The following is an 18,841-nucleotide window of genomic DNA, read 5'->3' on the forward strand; positions in this document are numbered from 1 at the left end:
AAATATAATGAAGTCATTTTATTATAGCACTCATCAGATGTTCCTGGAAACAAAACAGAGACAGAACAGTATAAACAAACTATACAACAAACTAAACACCAAATTACAAAAACATTATTATGTGAAAGTGAATAAAGTGGTGTGTGTTTTCAGTTATAAATATGTGCTGTGTAAATTAGCCTATACTTTTAGAAATTATATATAGCCTAACTTTAAAAAACAAACAATAACCCATATAGATAAATTATAATAAGTGTAAAATATTAAGCATTTACTTAATATACATTGTAACATTAGGCTACTTTACTCTAGCACAGTAGTCAGTTAAGCAATTAATTAATATCTTATATTAATATGTATGTAGCCTAGGCTACATCTAAAGGTAAGTCTGCTTTAAAAAAAAAAATATTACACTTCGACATGTACAGAATGTGCGCGTTAAGAAACACGTTCAAATGTGTCTTCTTAACATGTTGTAAACTGTGCGTGAAGCGGAAAACAGGGCGTGTTGAAGGTTGAAACGATCATAAGTCACGCGTTTCGTATAAAGAGATTTGGCCCCGGGCGCGTTCCATATCAGAGCCCTAGTCCAATGAGGTGCGAGGTCGAGGTCGAGGTCGAGGTCATGGCCATGACGCGTAGAAGACGAGCTTTAAACTATTTATAATAACTCTCTCTATGGCTCTGGTTTCGCTGCTATTCATATGCAAATTAGAGGCGTCGCACCTCCGCGCGGTCTCTCAGCGGGGGGCTCTCCACCTACGTCATGGTTCGTTTACGACAATTTGTGGCACAGACGAACGCGACGTTCGCTGCCTCTAAATTGTCGAAAACTGCCGAAAATTAGGGAGATTTCCAGGAGTATACAGGCGTTTATGGGGTCGAAAATCCCACTTTTCATGCAGTGGTACTGCCCCAGTGGCAAGCTGTTGTACCCCTAAAGGTAAAATTTTGACTCCCTTTTTCTCTGTGTGTAGTTATAATGGTTATTCATTTTTACATCTTGAAAAGCTTATTTTAGCTTAAGATAGAATTAAGTTATTAAAGCTGCTGTCTGTACCTTTTTTGTGTGCTCAAGATGTACACAAATTATATAATAAGAATGTATAACATGAATCCATTTTCCAAACTGTGTTTTTGTCTTAGCCTGAATCATTATGGTACACTTATAATAAGTGTTTATATTGGGACTATTTCAGACCGGTCTGGTAGGAACCACTGCGGAGGAGCACAGCCATGACTCGCCATAGACATAAACAGAGAGAAGTAACTCCGATTGCAATGTTCTTCCGCAAGACGCATGCAGTTCTGTTTATTAACCGCTAGAGCGCAAAAAGTTACGGACTGCAGCTTTAAGTAACTTAGTGTTTTATAAAGTGTTTTATAAAGAAGTCAATATTAGATGACGGACAGAAAAGCTAATCTAAATGTTAAAATAGGGAAAATAAGCATAAACACTTAAATATCCAATACCAACTGATATATATCAAATATCTACAGATAAATTAATTATCAAATATTGCAACCCTATAAACGATATAATACCAAGATATCATGCATCCCTAGATATAATATTTTGCCCATGTACCAACTGACCGAAAATAAAACCTTTTAGGTTTATAACCATTTGCTGGCATCTTTCAACCATACTCAGGATTCATAAGTGTGATATGAATCAGACCAGGACTGATCTACGTCTCCACCATCTCTTATAGATTGGCATGTCTTAGTATTCGCTCCAGATCTTGATTGCGCCGGTTTTCAGATCCACCCTCAGATGTTCCCTCTCTGTCAAGTGTACCCTTCATCTCTCCGACAGCTGTCTCTGCAGACTCCAGCAAAAGATGCTGTCAGTCTTTTACATCCTTTAAAGAAATGAACGGCAGTTGAAGTATCTGTTTCTCCCACAATACAAAGCTTCTTCCTCCTTTTTGCCAGATCCGAAACATTTGCCTAAAAACACTCCCACAATTTCCTGTTTCTTCAGTCTGTTTTAGTCTCACAAAGGAACATGATGGCGCTTGTAAAAGTTCAATCTTTCATTCTCATTGAAATATTATGTGCAATGTTCTGAAAGGATGATGTGGTTTACTGTTAGTGCAGAGGTACTTTGTCATAATGTTTTGCTTTTTGCTTTGTGTTCTTCTCATTCATTAGATCACATCAAAGCGTTAACAGGTGGGGAACCCCCGATATTCTCTCTTCTCCTTGATAAATCTCCTCTATTCTTCATTGTCCTGGGCTGACTGGGATAATGTCCTTTACTGTCACTACATATTAGTGGAGTGAGAGTGTCTGTACAGGGTTGGAGCCTCTACAATAACACTGATAGCTTTCATCAGAACCTCTTAGTGAATGTTTTATTGACGCGAAACAGCATTTCTCCTCCATAATTGTTATCTGGGGTCCTGTGAAAGTTACCAGGGTGTCCCGTGGGATGTTATTGAGGCTCTTTATAGTTTGTAGTGGGTTTGGGGGATAAACACAAGGCCCTGTACAGTAATTGCATGCTAGACTAATGTGCATCAGGGAGCATGGGTGGAGTTGCATGACCTTGTTGAGCCCTCTGATTGGGCCAAAGGAGTAACTTCACCATGCTGATTGGTGACCATGCTGTAAGGTCTCTGCTGATTGGCTGTTAGATTGGTGTTCATTGGATTTTTAGAAGAATGTATGAACTGTGCATGTGTGAGTAGACCGTGGCATTTTCTAAGGGTGAAGATGTAACTTTGTTCATTATTGTAAATGCTAGAAATCTGCATAAGTAATACCACTTGCTCTTGCACATGGAAAGGTCTGTTGTAGTTGAAGGTCATTTGTTTTGAAACATGTCTATGTGCAATGGAGGGGAATCACTGCTTGGGGATTTTTCTATTGTAAGCATTTTCGCAATAATTTCACAAAAAGTTGTTTTCTGCTGATTCATCTGTCAGCACCAATCATACACCTGCCAAAGCCTTGCTTTATCGAAGTAAGAGACCGTGAATACATGAGATGCGAAATGACCTCTCAGATATTCTGTTGTTCTCTCTTCCATTGCTGCACTGGAAGAACTAAACGGTACCTGCAAACTAATACAAATGATAATGACCGACTTACTGTACATGATATCGCTTATTACACGGCTGCTCACCAAATAAAAACATACATGGATATTAAATATTTATTTGAGTTGAAATTATTTTATTTTTGCCTGTATGCTATCAATTTAAAACATTGGCTAAGAAGAAAATAATAGTCCAAGACAATCAGTCAAGCAACAATACAAACACTTTACCAATATTAAAAGTCCTCCAAGGTAATTTTCACTATAGTCAATAACTTAGATGCAAGATGATGCCAGTTGCTTTTGCAGATACAGTGAGTCTGTGGTGGGATACAAGAGACTGCGGCAGTTTAAGCAGATTGATATACAGCATTGCCATGAGCGACGGCAGGAAATACCTGGCTGCAGAATGTCAATTAACCAATCAGAATCTAGTAATACAGAGAGCCGTGTAATAATTAGTTGTATTGTAACATAAGATAATTGGGAAAATTAATCAGTACAGAAATAGTCATTTATCTGCAGTGTATTTTGTCAGACATCCAAAAAAAAAAAAAACACATGCCCTGCATCAAAATAGGGGCTTAGTGAAGGTTAATTGAATGAACGTGATGTCTCACAAATAATATGATTCAGTTTGCTCTTTGCCTGCATTAGATATAATGCAAAGGGCTTCAGTTATTTCATGACCATGGAGTATTTCCTCATGATTCAGTTATCGACTATGCTTGTCCTTGCAGTTACTTCATTAAATGACATTGTAAGCTTGGCAGTTATGATTTGAGCATTTAGGAGCTGAAGCATGACTGATTTCTGCTGAGGACTGCTCTTTTCATTAAGGGTGAAATCACTTTTTATAACATTTTATTTAGCATTCCTCTGTTTTTTCTTGCTGTAAGCTCTTTTTTTAATAATTACATGCACTGTATTCAAATCTATGCAGTCAGTTAATCAAGTTGACACATTGTAAGCATGTCAGCTTGATAACCTCAAAACAGCATTGGTTCCTGAAAAGAAACAATGCCCTTTTTTCAGGGTGCAGTTTCTTTGTTATCATTGGTGGTGTGTTGTTGTGTTCGAAATCTGATGCACAGCAGCATTTGGATTGAATCCATATTGCCTTTCTTATTTTATGCATGAATAGTGCTAATACTATATCATTCAATAACAGGCTAACATTTCTGACAGAGGGCATTTAGTGCAGAGGTATTAAATATTTTACATGCATGCAATGTATTTCATACTCTGTCACCAAAGCATGTGCTTTTGTGAAATAACACCAATCCATTAGTGCAGTGATCTAAAGCTATGACACTAAAAGATGCTCATTTGTTAGAGATTTAGCTGTGTTTGTCAATATAGAAAGGTGAGTATGTTTAGTCTAGTGTCAGTTAGTACCGCATTATTGATGTTTTAACCAAAGGAACATTTACATCTTGTTTACTCGTATTCTCATGTGTTTTGTCTGGATTCGTATGAATGTTTTGAAGAAGGCTGACTAGAGTATGTGATTGATCCTGAGTTTACTGACTCTTCACTTGTTTTGACTCGTATAGAGGAACCAAGGGCAAGGACATCAACACTATCAAGTCCCTGAGGGTGTTGCGAGTCTTGCGACCTCTGAAGACCATTAAACGTCTACCAAAACTGAAGGTACATATTTTGTTGCAGTTCATTAATACAGCTGTCACTGTTAAGGGAAGATCGAAGTTTTTAAATGAGTATCTTATGTGCTACAGTACAGGCTGCATTTTATTGATTTAAAAATACAGCAAAAACTGTAATATTGTTCAATAATATTACAATTTAAAATGACTGTTTTCTATTTGAATATATTTTAAATTGTCATTTATTCCTGTGATGACAACGCTGAATTGTCATTACTCCAGTCTTCAGTGTCACATGAGAGTGTTTATTTTTTTTAAGACCGAACCTAAAGATATATATATATATTTAATTGTTGAGACGGAACTTACCGAACATCCAAAACAATGCTGTGTGCTGGGCTTAAATGCGCTTCTTGTATGTGCGTACGTATGATGGCATTCAGCTGAGAACTCGCAAAGAGTTTATTAAATGTGTAAAAACAGAGCCAGGAATTCCTCCGTTGCACACAAACGAAGATCTGCTGCAAGGAGATTGAGTTTCTGATGCCTGTAACGAATTATAATGGGCAACGTAGCTCCTATGACGAGAAAAAACAGGTATGCTTCAGCATTCTGTCCTTTTTAGGGTCCCACCTGGTGACATCTTGTCCTTTTGGTTCACTTAGATGTCTTTGGTGTCCGTGTTGCATTCATATTTCTGTCAAACTGCACCAGAGTTTGTTTGGAATCAGACTGAGACCCAAGTTTTCAGGGGTCTTCACTTGTTTGGTGCTCACCAGGGTTCAGATGGCAGCGTTCGCTCTTAATCAAATGAACCGCACTAACAGAACAATCGCACTAGAGTTTGTTTTAATCAAACAAAACCTGCCATAAGTGAACACACCCTTATTTGAAATACAAATATTTCGTATATTATATATACACCAATCAGTCATAACCACTTTCCTAATATTGTGTTGGTCCCCCTTTTGCTGCCAAAACAGCCCTGACCCATCAAGGCATGGACTCCTCTAGACCGCTGAAGGTGTGCTCTGGTATCTGGCACCAAGATGTTAGCAGCAGATCCTTTAAGTCCTGTAAGTTGCGAGGCGGGGCCACCATGGATTGGACTTGTTTGTTCAGCACATCCCACAGATGCTCGATTAGATTGAGATCAGGGGAATTTGGAGGCCAAGTCAACACCTCATACTCATTGTTGTGCTCCTCAAACCATTCCTGAAACATTTTTGCTTTGTGGCAGCATGCTTTATCCTGCTGAAAGAGGCCACAGCCACCAGCGAAAGGGTGTACATGGTCTGCAACAATGCTTAGGTAGGTGGTACGTGTCAAAGTAACATCCACATGGATGGCATGACCCAAGGTTTCCCAGTAGAACATTGCCCAAAGCATCACACTGCCTCCACCGGCTTGCCTTCTTCCCATAGAGCATCCTGGTGCCATCTGCCATGTGTTCCCCAGGTAATCGACGCACACACGCCTGGCCATGCATGTGATGTAAAAGAAAACATGATTCATCAGACCAGGCCACCGTCTTCCATTTCTTTGTGATCCTGTATTGATGCTCACGTGGCCACAGTTGGCACTTTCAGCGGTGGACAGGGGTCAGCATGGGCACCCTGACTGGTCTGTGGCTATGCAGACCCATATGTAACAAACTGCGATGCACTGTGTATTTTGACACCTTTCCATCATAACCAGCATTAACTTCATGAGCAATTTGAGCTACAGTAGCTCATCTGTTTGCCTTCGCTCCCCACGTGAATCAATGAGCCTTGGCCACCCATGACCCTGTTGCCGGTTCACAACTGTTCCTTCCTTGGACCACTTGTGATAGATACTGACCACTGCAGACCGGGAACACCCAACAAGAGCTGCAGTTTTGGAGATGCTCTGACCCAGTTGTCTAGCCATCACAATTTGGCCCTTGTTAAACTCCCACAAATCCTTACGCTTGCCCATTTTTCCTGCTTCTAACACATCAACTTTGAGGACAAAATGTTCACTTGCTGCCTTATATATTCCTTCAACTAACAGGTGCTGTGATGAAGGGATAATCAGTGCTATTCACTTCACCTGTCAGAGGTCATAATGTTGTCTGATCGGTGTGTATATATATATATATATATATATATATATATATATATATATATATATATATATATATATATGTATATATATATATATATATATATATATATATATATATATATATATATATATATTAATTAGTCAAAGTCAGGTCAAGGTGTATCATAAACTTTAAAAATAAAAAGTTGTGTAGGCAAGGACTATTTCTCTTTCTAGTGTTTAAAAATTTATTTTTAAATGAAAATTTTCTAAAAGATTGTTTCTGTTCTGTAATTGCTGTAAATAAATGAAATAAAGTTTGATAATTTGCAACTTAATGTCACAAATGATGTCTTTAAAATATATTATTAAATTGCTATAATTAACTATTTTATCCTCAGAAATCGTAAAACCTTTCCTTTCAATAGTTATTAATTAGTAAAATCAGCAGTATTGCCCTTGATATTACTTGGCATCATATCAAAAAGAAATTCGCCCGTGATGCTGGACGCCTGCTGTGTTCCTCACAGTGAGCGCTAGAGCCTCATAAACACCTGTAAGCGCTCCAGGTGTGGATAATTAGAAATGAATTATTCTAAGTTGTGACAGATTCTCACGAGTCTGCATTCAGCATTATGACTTGAGTTGATTGGTAATTAACAAGAGTGTATTTGTATGTGTGTCTGCTCTCTCTCAGGCCGTGTTCGACTGTGTGGTGAACTCCCTAAAGAACGTGTTGAATATCCTCATTGTCTACATCCTGTTTATGTTCATCTTCGCTGTCATTGCTGTGCAGCTCTTCAAGGGCAAGTTTTTCTACTGCACAGACGAGTCCAAGGGCCTGGAGAAAAACTGCAGGTAGAGTGGGATTAAGAGGCCGTTTACACCGCACCATTTTCAACTAAAAAACAGAAAACTTTTTAATGCGTTATGGCTGTTGATTTACCCAACAACAGTGTTTAAACAACAGATTTAAAGTGCAAGTTTTTGAAAATGATAACGTTATTGTCTGTAATTTGTGGAAACGGTGACGTCATGTGCATGCGTATTATAGGCACGTAGTGTTTCTTTACTAAATGACATTGCCAACTACTGTCCTTGCATGCATATTACAGCATTTTTAGTCGTTTTTCAGTTTTTAGTACTTCGCAGTTGTGAAAACGTACCCTAATACAGGAGCACGCCTCACACCTGCAGCTCCCCCTGCAGGCACACAGAAGTACTGTCCAAACCCATGCAGAAATTAGTGGAGAAAATGTAAATGTAACAACTATGGAACCTCTGGTAATAGTTTTGATGTTTTCAAAGCTATCATGGAATTTTAAAAACAAGCCATGGAAAGTGAAATAAAATAAATACATTCTGGGAAAATCATGGACAATTTTGTAGTGATATATGTACATTTTGTACACATTTATGTACACTAACGTTAACAAAGATGAACAAATACAGTAACAAATGTACTGCTCATGGTTAGTTCATGTTAGTTGATACATTAACTAATGTTTACTAATGACCATTATTCTAAAGTGTTACCAATTATTCTTTAAAATCTTAATTTGTGTGTGTGTGTGTGTGTGTGCTGATAGCACAAGGTTTAATTAATTAGTGCTTTGAAAATTTATGTATGTGTATTTATTTTTATATTCTGTCTCTTTTGTCATTGTCTTTGTGCATTTAGAGGGCTTTTTCTGGATTATGATAAGGACGACGTGGCGGCCCAGCCAAGGGAATGGAGGAAATATGAGTTCCACTATGACAATGTGCTGTGGGCGTTTCTCACTCTTTTCACCGTTTCTACTGGAGAAGGGTGGCCCACGTAAGTCAGCAGACATTTCATGGTCCCTTATTACATTTATATCACTGATTTTATGGTATATTTTGGTATATTGGTATGTTTGGTGTATATATATATAGTACAACCATTTGCTCTTCAGTATGTTTTGTAAGGATTAGAAACCCATAAAAGCCCATCCTCTTCAAACACTTCCTGTGTGTCCTCTGACCCCCTCAGTGGCCTTTTATTCTCTCACTTTAAAAGCCATAATCAGTTTGAAGTGGTGCTCTTTGAGGATCTGTGATACTGGTAGAGCACAGCTCTCAAGAGGCAGAGTAGGCAGACATACATGAATCAGCATCAGCCCAAACTCACAGCCAAACTCGTGAATGTGCTGGACAAGCCATTGTAATTGTCTGTGATTTTATTTTTACGAGTTATTCACAAGCTTGTTCTTTATCTGGGGAGCAAATGTTTTCTTGCCTGCCCTCTCAGGTTTTAATCATTTAATTAGACAATTTCAGTGTATTAGTAATTCAATAATGCAGGGTTTATAAAAATACTTCAGGTTCCACTGTCACAATCTGGAGGAACTCACATGCTTAAATTTAGCTTTTATGTTTATTACTTTGGCCGCACTGCTAAACAAAATCTGTTAAATTAATCAAACCTGTTAAAACTGTCCATTCAAAGTGTGATTATACTATTACATTGTCTTAGATCTACAATTTGAGGGTAAAGTAAACTATGTACATGTGTTTCTTTAGGCACTTGCTATCTTAAAGTTTAGGGTATAATGGTGTAATGTTGTCTTCGCACAGGGTTTTGAAGCACTCTGTAGACGCCACTTTTGAGGACCAGGGTCCCAGTCCAGGCTACCGCATTGAGATGTCCATTTTCTATGTGGTCTACTTTATAGTCTTCCCCTTCTTCTTTGTCAACATTTTTGTGGCCTTGATAATCATCACATTCCAGGAACAGGGTGATAAGGCCTTGTCAGAGTGCAGTCTGGAGAAGAATGAGGTAGGATTGAATAATGTTCAGATATGGTCACCCCACAAATACACAGTATGTAACCAACTCATTCTTCAAATCCTACCCTGAAGAAAAAAATATAGCTATGAACTGGTATAAAATCCAAAATACAGCATCAAAATATTATAATATTACAATATTTTGTTATTAAATTTTTATGTCAGGTCAGGTTTATTTAATAAATAATGCAATATAATATAATATAATATAATAATTTGCTAATTTCACTTGCATTTGGCAGGTGTGGTAAAAAGTAATTAGGACAAATAATATTTGTATATTTTATATATAATATAATATATTTTTATATAACTTCTAATAGAAAATAATGTTTATTGGAAAGTTAAAAAAAAATAGTTAGTTTAGATTTGAACGAAATATCATCAAAAAGAATGCTGCTTTTAGGCTGACGGTAAGGGATACAGAGGCAAACATAAATTTTTGTTTGCCTCTTACAAACACTGAAGGAGTTTTTTCGTGTTCAGTGATTTGATACGGTACCTACAGTGAAGCCAGCCATGGTAACAGCTGCAGATGTCCAGGTAGAATTTTGACAGGATTAATGCATGTGCCTGCGGCGGGCCACAGACACCTAAACACATACTCAGAAACAGGTATACATTCATACAGTGACACACAGTGTCTAAAGACACGCACAGAAACCGCCAGCCCCATGGAAGAGCAGTCAGCAAGATGTTCCTGCCTCATTTCCTCTGAGGACCCATTAGACGGGCCCAGTCATCTGCAGAGCCTGTGCTGTTTCACTCTCTCCCTCTCCATATGCCAGCATAACATGACTCACAAACTGTGGTAAAAACCCAGACCTCAGGAGAAGTCATTTATCATCAACATTCACAGCAAAACAGCCAGAAAAATATCAGCTCAATTACGAGTCTATTTTCTTGTTCTTCCACAGGTTAAACTATATCTTCCACAGTCACTGCTCTTTTTATGGCAGCTGTGATTATGAGAAAGAAATGTGACTTTAGCCTAGTTTGTCTGTGTATCTGTATTGTGAATTAATTCCTCTTTTGCTGTTTCTCTTCTCAGAGAGCCTGCATCGACTTTGCTATCAATGCCAAACCACTGACCCGCTATATGCCACAGAACCAGCATTCCTTTCAGTACCGCATGTGGAAGTTTGTGGTCTCTCCACCATTTGAGTACTCCATCATGATCATGATTGCTCTCAACACCGTGGTGCTCATGATGAAGGTAATTCGGACATTTTTCTTTAAGTAACAGTAGAGTCCTTGGAGAGTTACATCTTTGAACGATTCATTAATTTTGCTAATTTTCTAACCATTTAGTGATTCATAAAAAGTATTTATAGTACCATTCAGAAGTCTGAGATCAGTAAGACTGTTATTATTATTAATATTGAAAGGAATAAATCTTTTATTGAGCAAGGCATTCTTTTAAACATTCTATTCACCAACAACGGTACAACTGTTTTTAACATTGATAAAATTAAAAAATGTTTCTAAACCAAATCAGCATATTGCATGTGATTGAAGAGTGGAGTAATTGACTGCTGAAAATTCACCTATAACATCACAGTTATTAATTACATTTAAAATACAAGATATTTGTATACTCTTTTACTGCATTTGATAAAATTAATATAGCCTTGGTGAGCATAAGAGATTATTTTAAAACATTAAAATGTTTACCGATCTCGAACTGTAGTGTGTACTGTACATCATATTTTTGTACTAATTTAAATAATCTTTTCTACTGTACTATGTTAAATAATTACTGCATTACAGTAAGGAAAATCTATAGATCATCACCATTGAGAATGTGAATTACAACAAAAATACTCAAAAGTAAAACAATCCATGCAAATGATGGTTTTGTGGGTAAAATGAGCATATTTTTGTAATGAGAAATAAAATGTCCTACTTTTTCAGTGTTCCTTACTCCTCTAACTTTCAAACAAATAAAACATTTCCCTTTTGTTATACCTTCTTATACCTGCAGTTCCATGGGGCGCCTGAGTCTTACGATGCAATGCTCAAGTATCTCAACATTGTCTTCACCACTCTCTTTTCAATGGAGTGTGTTCTCAAGATTATTGCTTTCGGCCCCTTGGTAAGTATTATCAGTGATACCCTCAACAATATTATGCACCTTGGTCCAAAAAGAGCTGAACCTACAAGCCTATTAAAGGAATATGGTAACACTTTACAATAAGGTTGCATTAGTTAACATTAGTTAATGCATTAGTTAACATGAACTAAGCATGAACAACACATCTGTTCAGCATTAGTTAATCTTTGTCAACGTTAGTTCATAAAAATCCAGCTGTTCATGTTAGTTCACAGTGCATTAACTAATGTTAACAAGATTTTAATCATGCATTAGTAAATGTTGAAATTAACATTAGCAAAGATAAATAAATGGTTTATAAGTGCAGTTCATTATTAGTTCATGTTAACTAATGTAGGTAACTAATGAACCTTATTGTAAAGTGTTACCAGGAATATTTCACCCAAAAACAAAACTTGATAGCTTTTGAGGAACTGATTCACTGAAAATCATGGTATGGAAAAGAGCAGCTTAGACATTCTACTAAATATCCCTTTTTTTGTTCGGTTGATATATATAACATGTATAATATTCTGTTATATAATGACAGAATATTCAGTTTTGGGTGAACTAATCCTTTAATTCACAGTAAAATGTTCCTATGCTAGAGTGTGAAATTGTAAGCTCTCCAGCCTGTCCCTGAGTTATCTCTCTAATTCTCTTCCTCTCAGAATTACCTGAAAGACGCCTGGAATGTGTTTGACTTTGTGACTGTGCTGGGCAGCATCACTGACATCTTAGTCACTGAGATTAAGGTAAATTGGCGGCATTGAGCTCTGTGTTTGAGCTCTATTAGAGAAGAGTCTCAGAGCTAGACCAAGTGTAATACCAGACAGCAGAGATGATGATGAGCTGGATAACCATCATAGCTTTGGCTCTAGCTCATGAACAGAAGGAAGAGAGCTATGTGTTGTTGTTTTTTCCTGATAAAATGACAGTAATAAAGTAACTAAATCCATTTGGTAATGCTCACTTTGACCAAATTACTAGTTTGTGGCTTTGATTTGTGTTTATGATGTTCACAAGTCTTATGTTGTATTATACTGTATGTCTTGACGTCCTTGTCATTGTCAAAAGCTGCTACTGATGTTAATTGTGTTTGTTCTGTAAATATATTTGTGCGTGATGGCTGTTCTTGTTTTCCTGTGTTCCTTAAATGTCTTCACTCAAATCTTGGCTTGCTCCTGCCACGATTTAACATCTTCATGTATAGACAACGGTGAGTTGCTCTCTTGTCTTTGATATGTCAATCCACCTTGCTGGGAATGAAAGAACTTCCTATTGCAGACAAACTGTATATGGCACATCTTAAGGTTCTCCCTTTTTAAATCTTCACCTTCACTGAAGATAATGCACAATCCTTTTTCACAATCACCCCATGGTTGTCTTTTGAATATGTAGTAAATAGGTCTTATTTGAAGTCATTAGGGTTCACTACTGCTTACTGTGGATCGACATCCATGTTAGTCCAATATATTTTTGTCTGGATTGTCAGCATTGTTGTTTTAGGACCAACAAAATGTAGTGATCCAAGAACACACCCTACTTGACACAATCACTACAATATTACCCAAGAATTTTTTACACTGAATCCGGTGTCAATTTTCTGAAAAGGTCTGGATGTGTTAATGCAGGGATTTCCAAACTTTTTTTGTCAGCTGTATCTCTTTGACCTAAAATATATACTTAAAGAACCACCTAAGGTTTTAAATTTATATTTAAATAATGTTTTATATTTATAGTTAATAAATTAACCATCTGCATATTCACGGTTCTCTGATGTTGGTTAGTGTTCACAGAAAAAGTTAAAAAAAATTAAAAAAATATTGCATATTTTTATGAGATATATTTTGATTGCTTTTATTGTAAATGATTTATTTAACAAATGTTATAATTTAATTATTAGCTAGTATTCAAACTCTTTGCAAACCACAGTTTGAGAACCCCTGACTTAATTAATGACACTCGAAAAATAAAAAACTTAAACTGAATCTCAGATTAAAATTCAGGTTCAGTGTGAAGAAATCTGAGAATTTTTAAGATTAAAGGGATAGTCCAACCAAAAATGAAAATTCTGTCATCATTTATTCACCCTCATCTCATTCCAAACCTGTATGACTTTCTTTCATTTGTGTAACACTAAAGAAGATATTTTGAAGAATGTTGGTTTCCATAGACCTTATTCAGAGCATCATCATGATATGTGTGAAATTGAGGCTGTGAGGGATAGACTTGTTTTCAATGGCATCCACTGTAAAATGCTGCATAATGCTCCTACACTTATAGTTTTCCACAGCCAATGTGGGAACATTTCCTTTCGTCAGTAGAACAATCCAAAAACACATTAAATAACAGTACAACCCAGTAAAGAGATGTATGTCTATCCCTCACAGCCTCGCTTTCATTCCCGTTAAAAATCAAAGTTGGCTCTGCTTTGAATAATGTCTATTGACTTCCATTGTATGGACAAATATAAAGTGGGAGTCAATGGGAACCGAAACCGTTAGCAACATTCTTCAAAATATCGTTGTGTGTTTAGCAGAAGAAAGAAAAGCATACCAGTTTGAAGTGACATGAGAGTGAGTAAATGATGAGAGAATTTTAATTTTGGTTTGGACAATCACGTTAAGGATTTATAAAATACTGTAATGCATGTTTTAGGATTCAAAAATACAAACCTGATGTTATTGAGAGATATGAGAGATGAAATAAAGGCCTGGTTTCACAGACAGGGTTTAGATTAAGCCAGGATTAGGCCTTAGTTAAATTAAGACATTTAAGTATCTTTTATAAACGTGCCTTAGAAAAACCCTTACTAATGTGCATATTGAGACAAAACAATGGAACAGATGTATTTTAAGATATATCAGTGCAAGTTGCTTTCAGTTAAAACAGATCAAACATGGATTTTAGACTGGGACTAGCTTAACCCTTGTCTGTGAAACCGGGCAATAGAGTGCTGAAGGAGAAAATTAAGAGAAATGAATTTTCAAATTGACAAACCCTGCCTTCCCACAGGACCGTCTGCTGAACTTGAGTTTCCTGAGGCTCTTCAGAGCAGCTAGACTAATCAAGCTCCTCCGGCAGGGATACACCATTCGCATCCTGCTCTGGACATTCGTCCAATCCTTTAAGGTAACTAAATAAACTGATTTGACATTCATTGTTGGAGGCTGTTTTTTCTTTTTAAAGGGGTGGTTGATCAGCTTTTGTCGAAGGCTTGATTGTGTTTATAGGGTGCACTGTAACATGAGTTCATAATTCGTTTAAAAAAAAACAAACATTATTTTTCACATATTTTACCTTTATTCTACACCACTGTGTCCCTTCTCGTAAAAACGGTCTGATGAGTTCCTGGTTCTATGAAGCCCCTCCCTCAGAAATACACAATGGGCTCCGATTGGTTAGCTGGCCCAGTGTGTTGTGATTGGCTAATCGCCTAGTGAGCGTTGTCCAGAAACCTCACACCCCTTACCATTATGGGTAGTTGCATGTGCTCAGGTGTATTGTAAACAATGGCGTCAATATTGCCTTATCAATTTGAGCCCGAATCAGACCCAGAGAATATTAGTGAAGAGCAGGGTTATTCAAATCTTGCCCTGGAGGGCCAATGCGCTGCAGAGTTTAGCTCCAACCCTGATCAAACTCACCTACCTGTGATTTTCTAATGAACCTGAAGACATTGATTAGCATGTTCAGGTGTGTTTGATTAGGGTTGGAGCTAAACTCTGCAGTGCATTGGCCCTCCAGGGCACGATTTGAATAACCCTGGTGAAGAGTATCGAGCAGAACCTGCGCAAGAACGGCTGTTACAGGACGTTTCAGAATGTATGTTTTTATTTGTAGTTATCTCATACTTTGTAGATACGCTGTTTGTAAATGCTACTACTGTTTATGTCAGCTTTTGATATATATGGTTTAAGCCTTATTAAATCTTTAGTACAGCAGAATTGTCTTGTAGCCCTTTTCATATAATCGTTCTAACAAATTATACTACAGTCGAGGGATTATTTGATTACAGAGTTTGGATCTATAGTGATCGCTACTGACTGTATATCACCGTTAGTTTTGTCTTTATAGAACGAGTGTAGCCAAATATCTGTCACCTGAACGATAAGACCATTATGAAGACTAACCATGGATTTATTACACTGGCCAAATCAAACACAGAACCATGTTTAGTGTGCCTGCATTTACACAAATCACTTAAACTCCAACAAACACCAACATTCGAAGTTCGCTAGTGGGATTAAAAAGAAGTTTGTAGGTGTTTGTTGGATAAATTTTAATTAGCAATTAGGTAACTGGCTAGCGGAACCAAACAGCTTCCTTTTGTTTACGTCCTTGCTACAGCATAAACATAACGATATAAACTATTAATGGAAAACCCATCAACAAAGAATAAAACGTATTTACAGGTTGTGGCCATTAAACAACAGCTTCTGCTTTTAAAGTGGGAACTGCTCCATCTTTGAGGACAAGCTTTTTTGCGAATACGGCATTGAACACAATTGCGCTGATTGAGGAAGCTGTCTTCTGTAAAATGTGCAGCACAGAGAGCTATATTTGGATTATAATGTTCAGGAACTGAGTTAAAAATAAATTTTAACCATTGTTCCCTAAGTCCAGCGTCCATAGGAAGGCCAAACTAAGAGGACCTGAAAATCGGGGTGAAAATGACAGCATTTCGACTGCATGGCAACAACAATACTACCTAATTGCTCTTCTCAACGTGGCCTTTGTTGCGTGTTCCTGGGGGCGGGGTTTATGCAAATTTCAGGGTTAGTGATGTCACTAACCCATTAGAAGCTTGTTGTAGTCTTTAAAAAGCAGTTTCTTTAAAAGAAAATATCTCCCTTTTCTTTGAACTTTGAGCGTCGTAACTTTGCAGATGTTGTTTGTGCTCAAACAGCAACATTACACTCTAACTAAAGTTAAAAACGTGAAATCATAATCAACCACCCCTTTAAGAAGTAACAATTTCTTCATTTTTTTTTTCCAGGCACTGCCTTATGTATGCCTTCTAATCGCCATGCTGTTTTTCATCTACGCCATCATTGGCATGCAGGTATCTATCTACAATAATATCAGTGCTTCAGTGGTTGTAATTAAAAGGTCATTACAGTGCTGGAGTGTATTTATTTGTAGGATTTATTAATTCAAATATAGGAACTGTATTGTGTCTGAAGGTTGTTCAATGTCAATATGTTTATTCTAACATTGTGATTGCAGGTGTTTGGGAACATTGAATTAAATGACGATACTGCCATCAATCGTCACAACAACTTTCGCACTTTCCTCCAAGCACTTATGCTGTTGTTCAGGTCTGCACACACCTGTTATTCTTTAACTAATGCAATCAAAGCCACCTGACAATGCAGAACATCTTAGAGAGGCTTCCGGGGCTGTATAACAGAATCAAGGTCTGGCAAATTTCAATGAAGTTCAGATAGGATTATGGATTAAGAATGTTTCTACTGTTATACTGCTTCTGAACACTATATTTAGCCTCATCACTATATTTAGACTTTGATTGATATCAAAATTAATTGTGCACATTTGTCTAATGCAGTTAGAATTTTGCAGAGAGCTGTATTTATAATTGATCAAGATCTTTCATACGCAGAAAATATTAATGTATAAAGTATTAAAATAAAGGCCTAACTACAGCCCACCTAGTCTGATCTCAAGCTATAGGGCTGCCAAAGATCTACGCTGTGCTCTGTCTGATTACCTTTATATTAAAAAGAGATTTCATTTCATGTATCATCTAAGAACTCTGAGATCTATTTAGGGCCATTTCCTATTACACATCTGGGTGTTACCTTACTGAATCAAAGGATCTGTCTGCATGCCTGTTTGCCCATCCATCCATCCATCCATCCATCCATCCATCCATCCATCCATCCTCAGATAGATAGATATAGTGCTTTGTATCACGGTGTTCACATCTCTCTGCCTATTTCTCTTTCTGGTCGCCCCTTTTGGTCAGATTTTAATTTAAAGTACCATCTGGAGTATCAGCCATAATGCTTGAAAAACATTTCCTAATGAAATTCATAAATAAATTACCATCTTTCCCTTATGTTCATTACCTTGAAGCTTCATCTGAGCTGAGAGCCATGAACAGACAGCACATCAGTGTGACAACAGTGTTATAAATGAAATCTGGCTCAACTGTAATTTTAAATATCAGCACTTCTCTCATCAGCTGCGGTCTCTGTCATATTCTCTGACAGTCATTCTTGGGTTTAATAGCGGATGCAGCGTTTCTTCAGTTAGCTCATCTTCGTGTCTCTTGCAGGAGCGCCACTGGTGAAGCCTGGCATGAGATCATGCTGTCCTGTCTGAGTGAGCGCACCTGTGACGAAAAATCAGGCACACATGGAAAGGAGTGCGGGAGTGACTTTGCCTACTTCTACTTTGTCTCCTTCATTTTCCTCTGCTCCTTCCTGGTCAGTGCTCATACCAGCCAAAACAGGCTCATCATTATTGTAGCATGTCATCACATCCTACTGCCAAAAACTGCTTGATTGTTTATCTAAAAAAAAAAAAAACAGACAGCTGAACATGTCTGAAATATTCCATTGTGTTTAGAATAGGGCTGGGAATCGGTTTGATTTGCAAGCTCTCGATTTTATTCTGATTTCAATATGCTTTCAATTCAATTGTGATTTATTTGGGTATTTTTCAGTTACAAATATTTACAGAGTAATGTTTCGTATTGATTCATCACACTACACTTTACACTCCGTTTACTTCCATTCACATGCATGTGAATGCTTCAGACTGGAAACAAAGTTTTGCATTTCGCTGCGTTGCAAAGTTCAAGTTTGCTGAACTTTGACCTGCAAATTCAAATATTCATTTGTGACCAATAAAATATGTATACGTTGATACGGTGTAGCCTCTTAGCTGAATTAAAAAATATACAATCTTATTCAAAGTGTGTTGAAGCTGCAGATTTGTAACATTGCAAGAAAGTGAATTAGATTGTATATTTTGACATTTTGGATGATACAAAATCTAGTGTGACCACCCCTTAACTCTAAATTATTAAATAGAAAAATAATTGAAGGACTATTGGGCTACAATGGTCAGTTTCTATGTTGTTGATTCAATAAAAAGAACACTATAAATCCATGAGAGTAATTTTTCGACAATCGGACTGCACTGGTGCATGCTGTTTTTGAATGCAGACTACAAACTCACATTCAC

General features: G+C 37.1%; 1 protein-coding gene across 1 annotated transcript in view; it reads left to right on the forward strand.

Annotated features, from left to right (window-relative positions):
- cacna1ba (calcium channel, voltage-dependent, N type, alpha 1B subunit, a) overlaps positions 1-18,841 on the forward strand; it is a gene marked incomplete at both ends in the record, with an annotated part of 146,297 nt that overhangs the window by 112,911 nt on the left and 14,545 nt on the right. Inside the window, 11 exons of the mRNA XM_079816016.1 lie at positions 4,603-4,699; positions 7,418-7,578; positions 8,402-8,539; positions 9,319-9,520; positions 10,583-10,747; positions 11,516-11,626; positions 12,295-12,378; positions 14,642-14,758; positions 16,626-16,691; positions 16,856-16,947; positions 17,928-18,078. Of these exons, the coding sequence (XP_079672142.1) occupies positions 4,603-4,699; positions 7,418-7,578; positions 8,402-8,539; positions 9,319-9,520; positions 10,583-10,747; positions 11,516-11,626; positions 12,295-12,378; positions 14,642-14,758; positions 16,626-16,691; positions 16,856-16,947; positions 17,928-18,078 (1,384 nt within the window). The remainder of the gene's footprint in view (positions 1-4,602; positions 4,700-7,417; positions 7,579-8,401; positions 8,540-9,318; positions 9,521-10,582; positions 10,748-11,515; positions 11,627-12,294; positions 12,379-14,641; positions 14,759-16,625; positions 16,692-16,855; positions 16,948-17,927; positions 18,079-18,841) is intronic.

The sequence above is a fragment of the Gobio gobio genome (genome assembly GCF_949357685.1).
Source record: "Gobio gobio genome assembly, chromosome: 4".
NCBI classification, from domain to species: Eukaryota; Metazoa; Chordata; class Actinopteri; order Cypriniformes; family Gobionidae; genus Gobio; species Gobio gobio.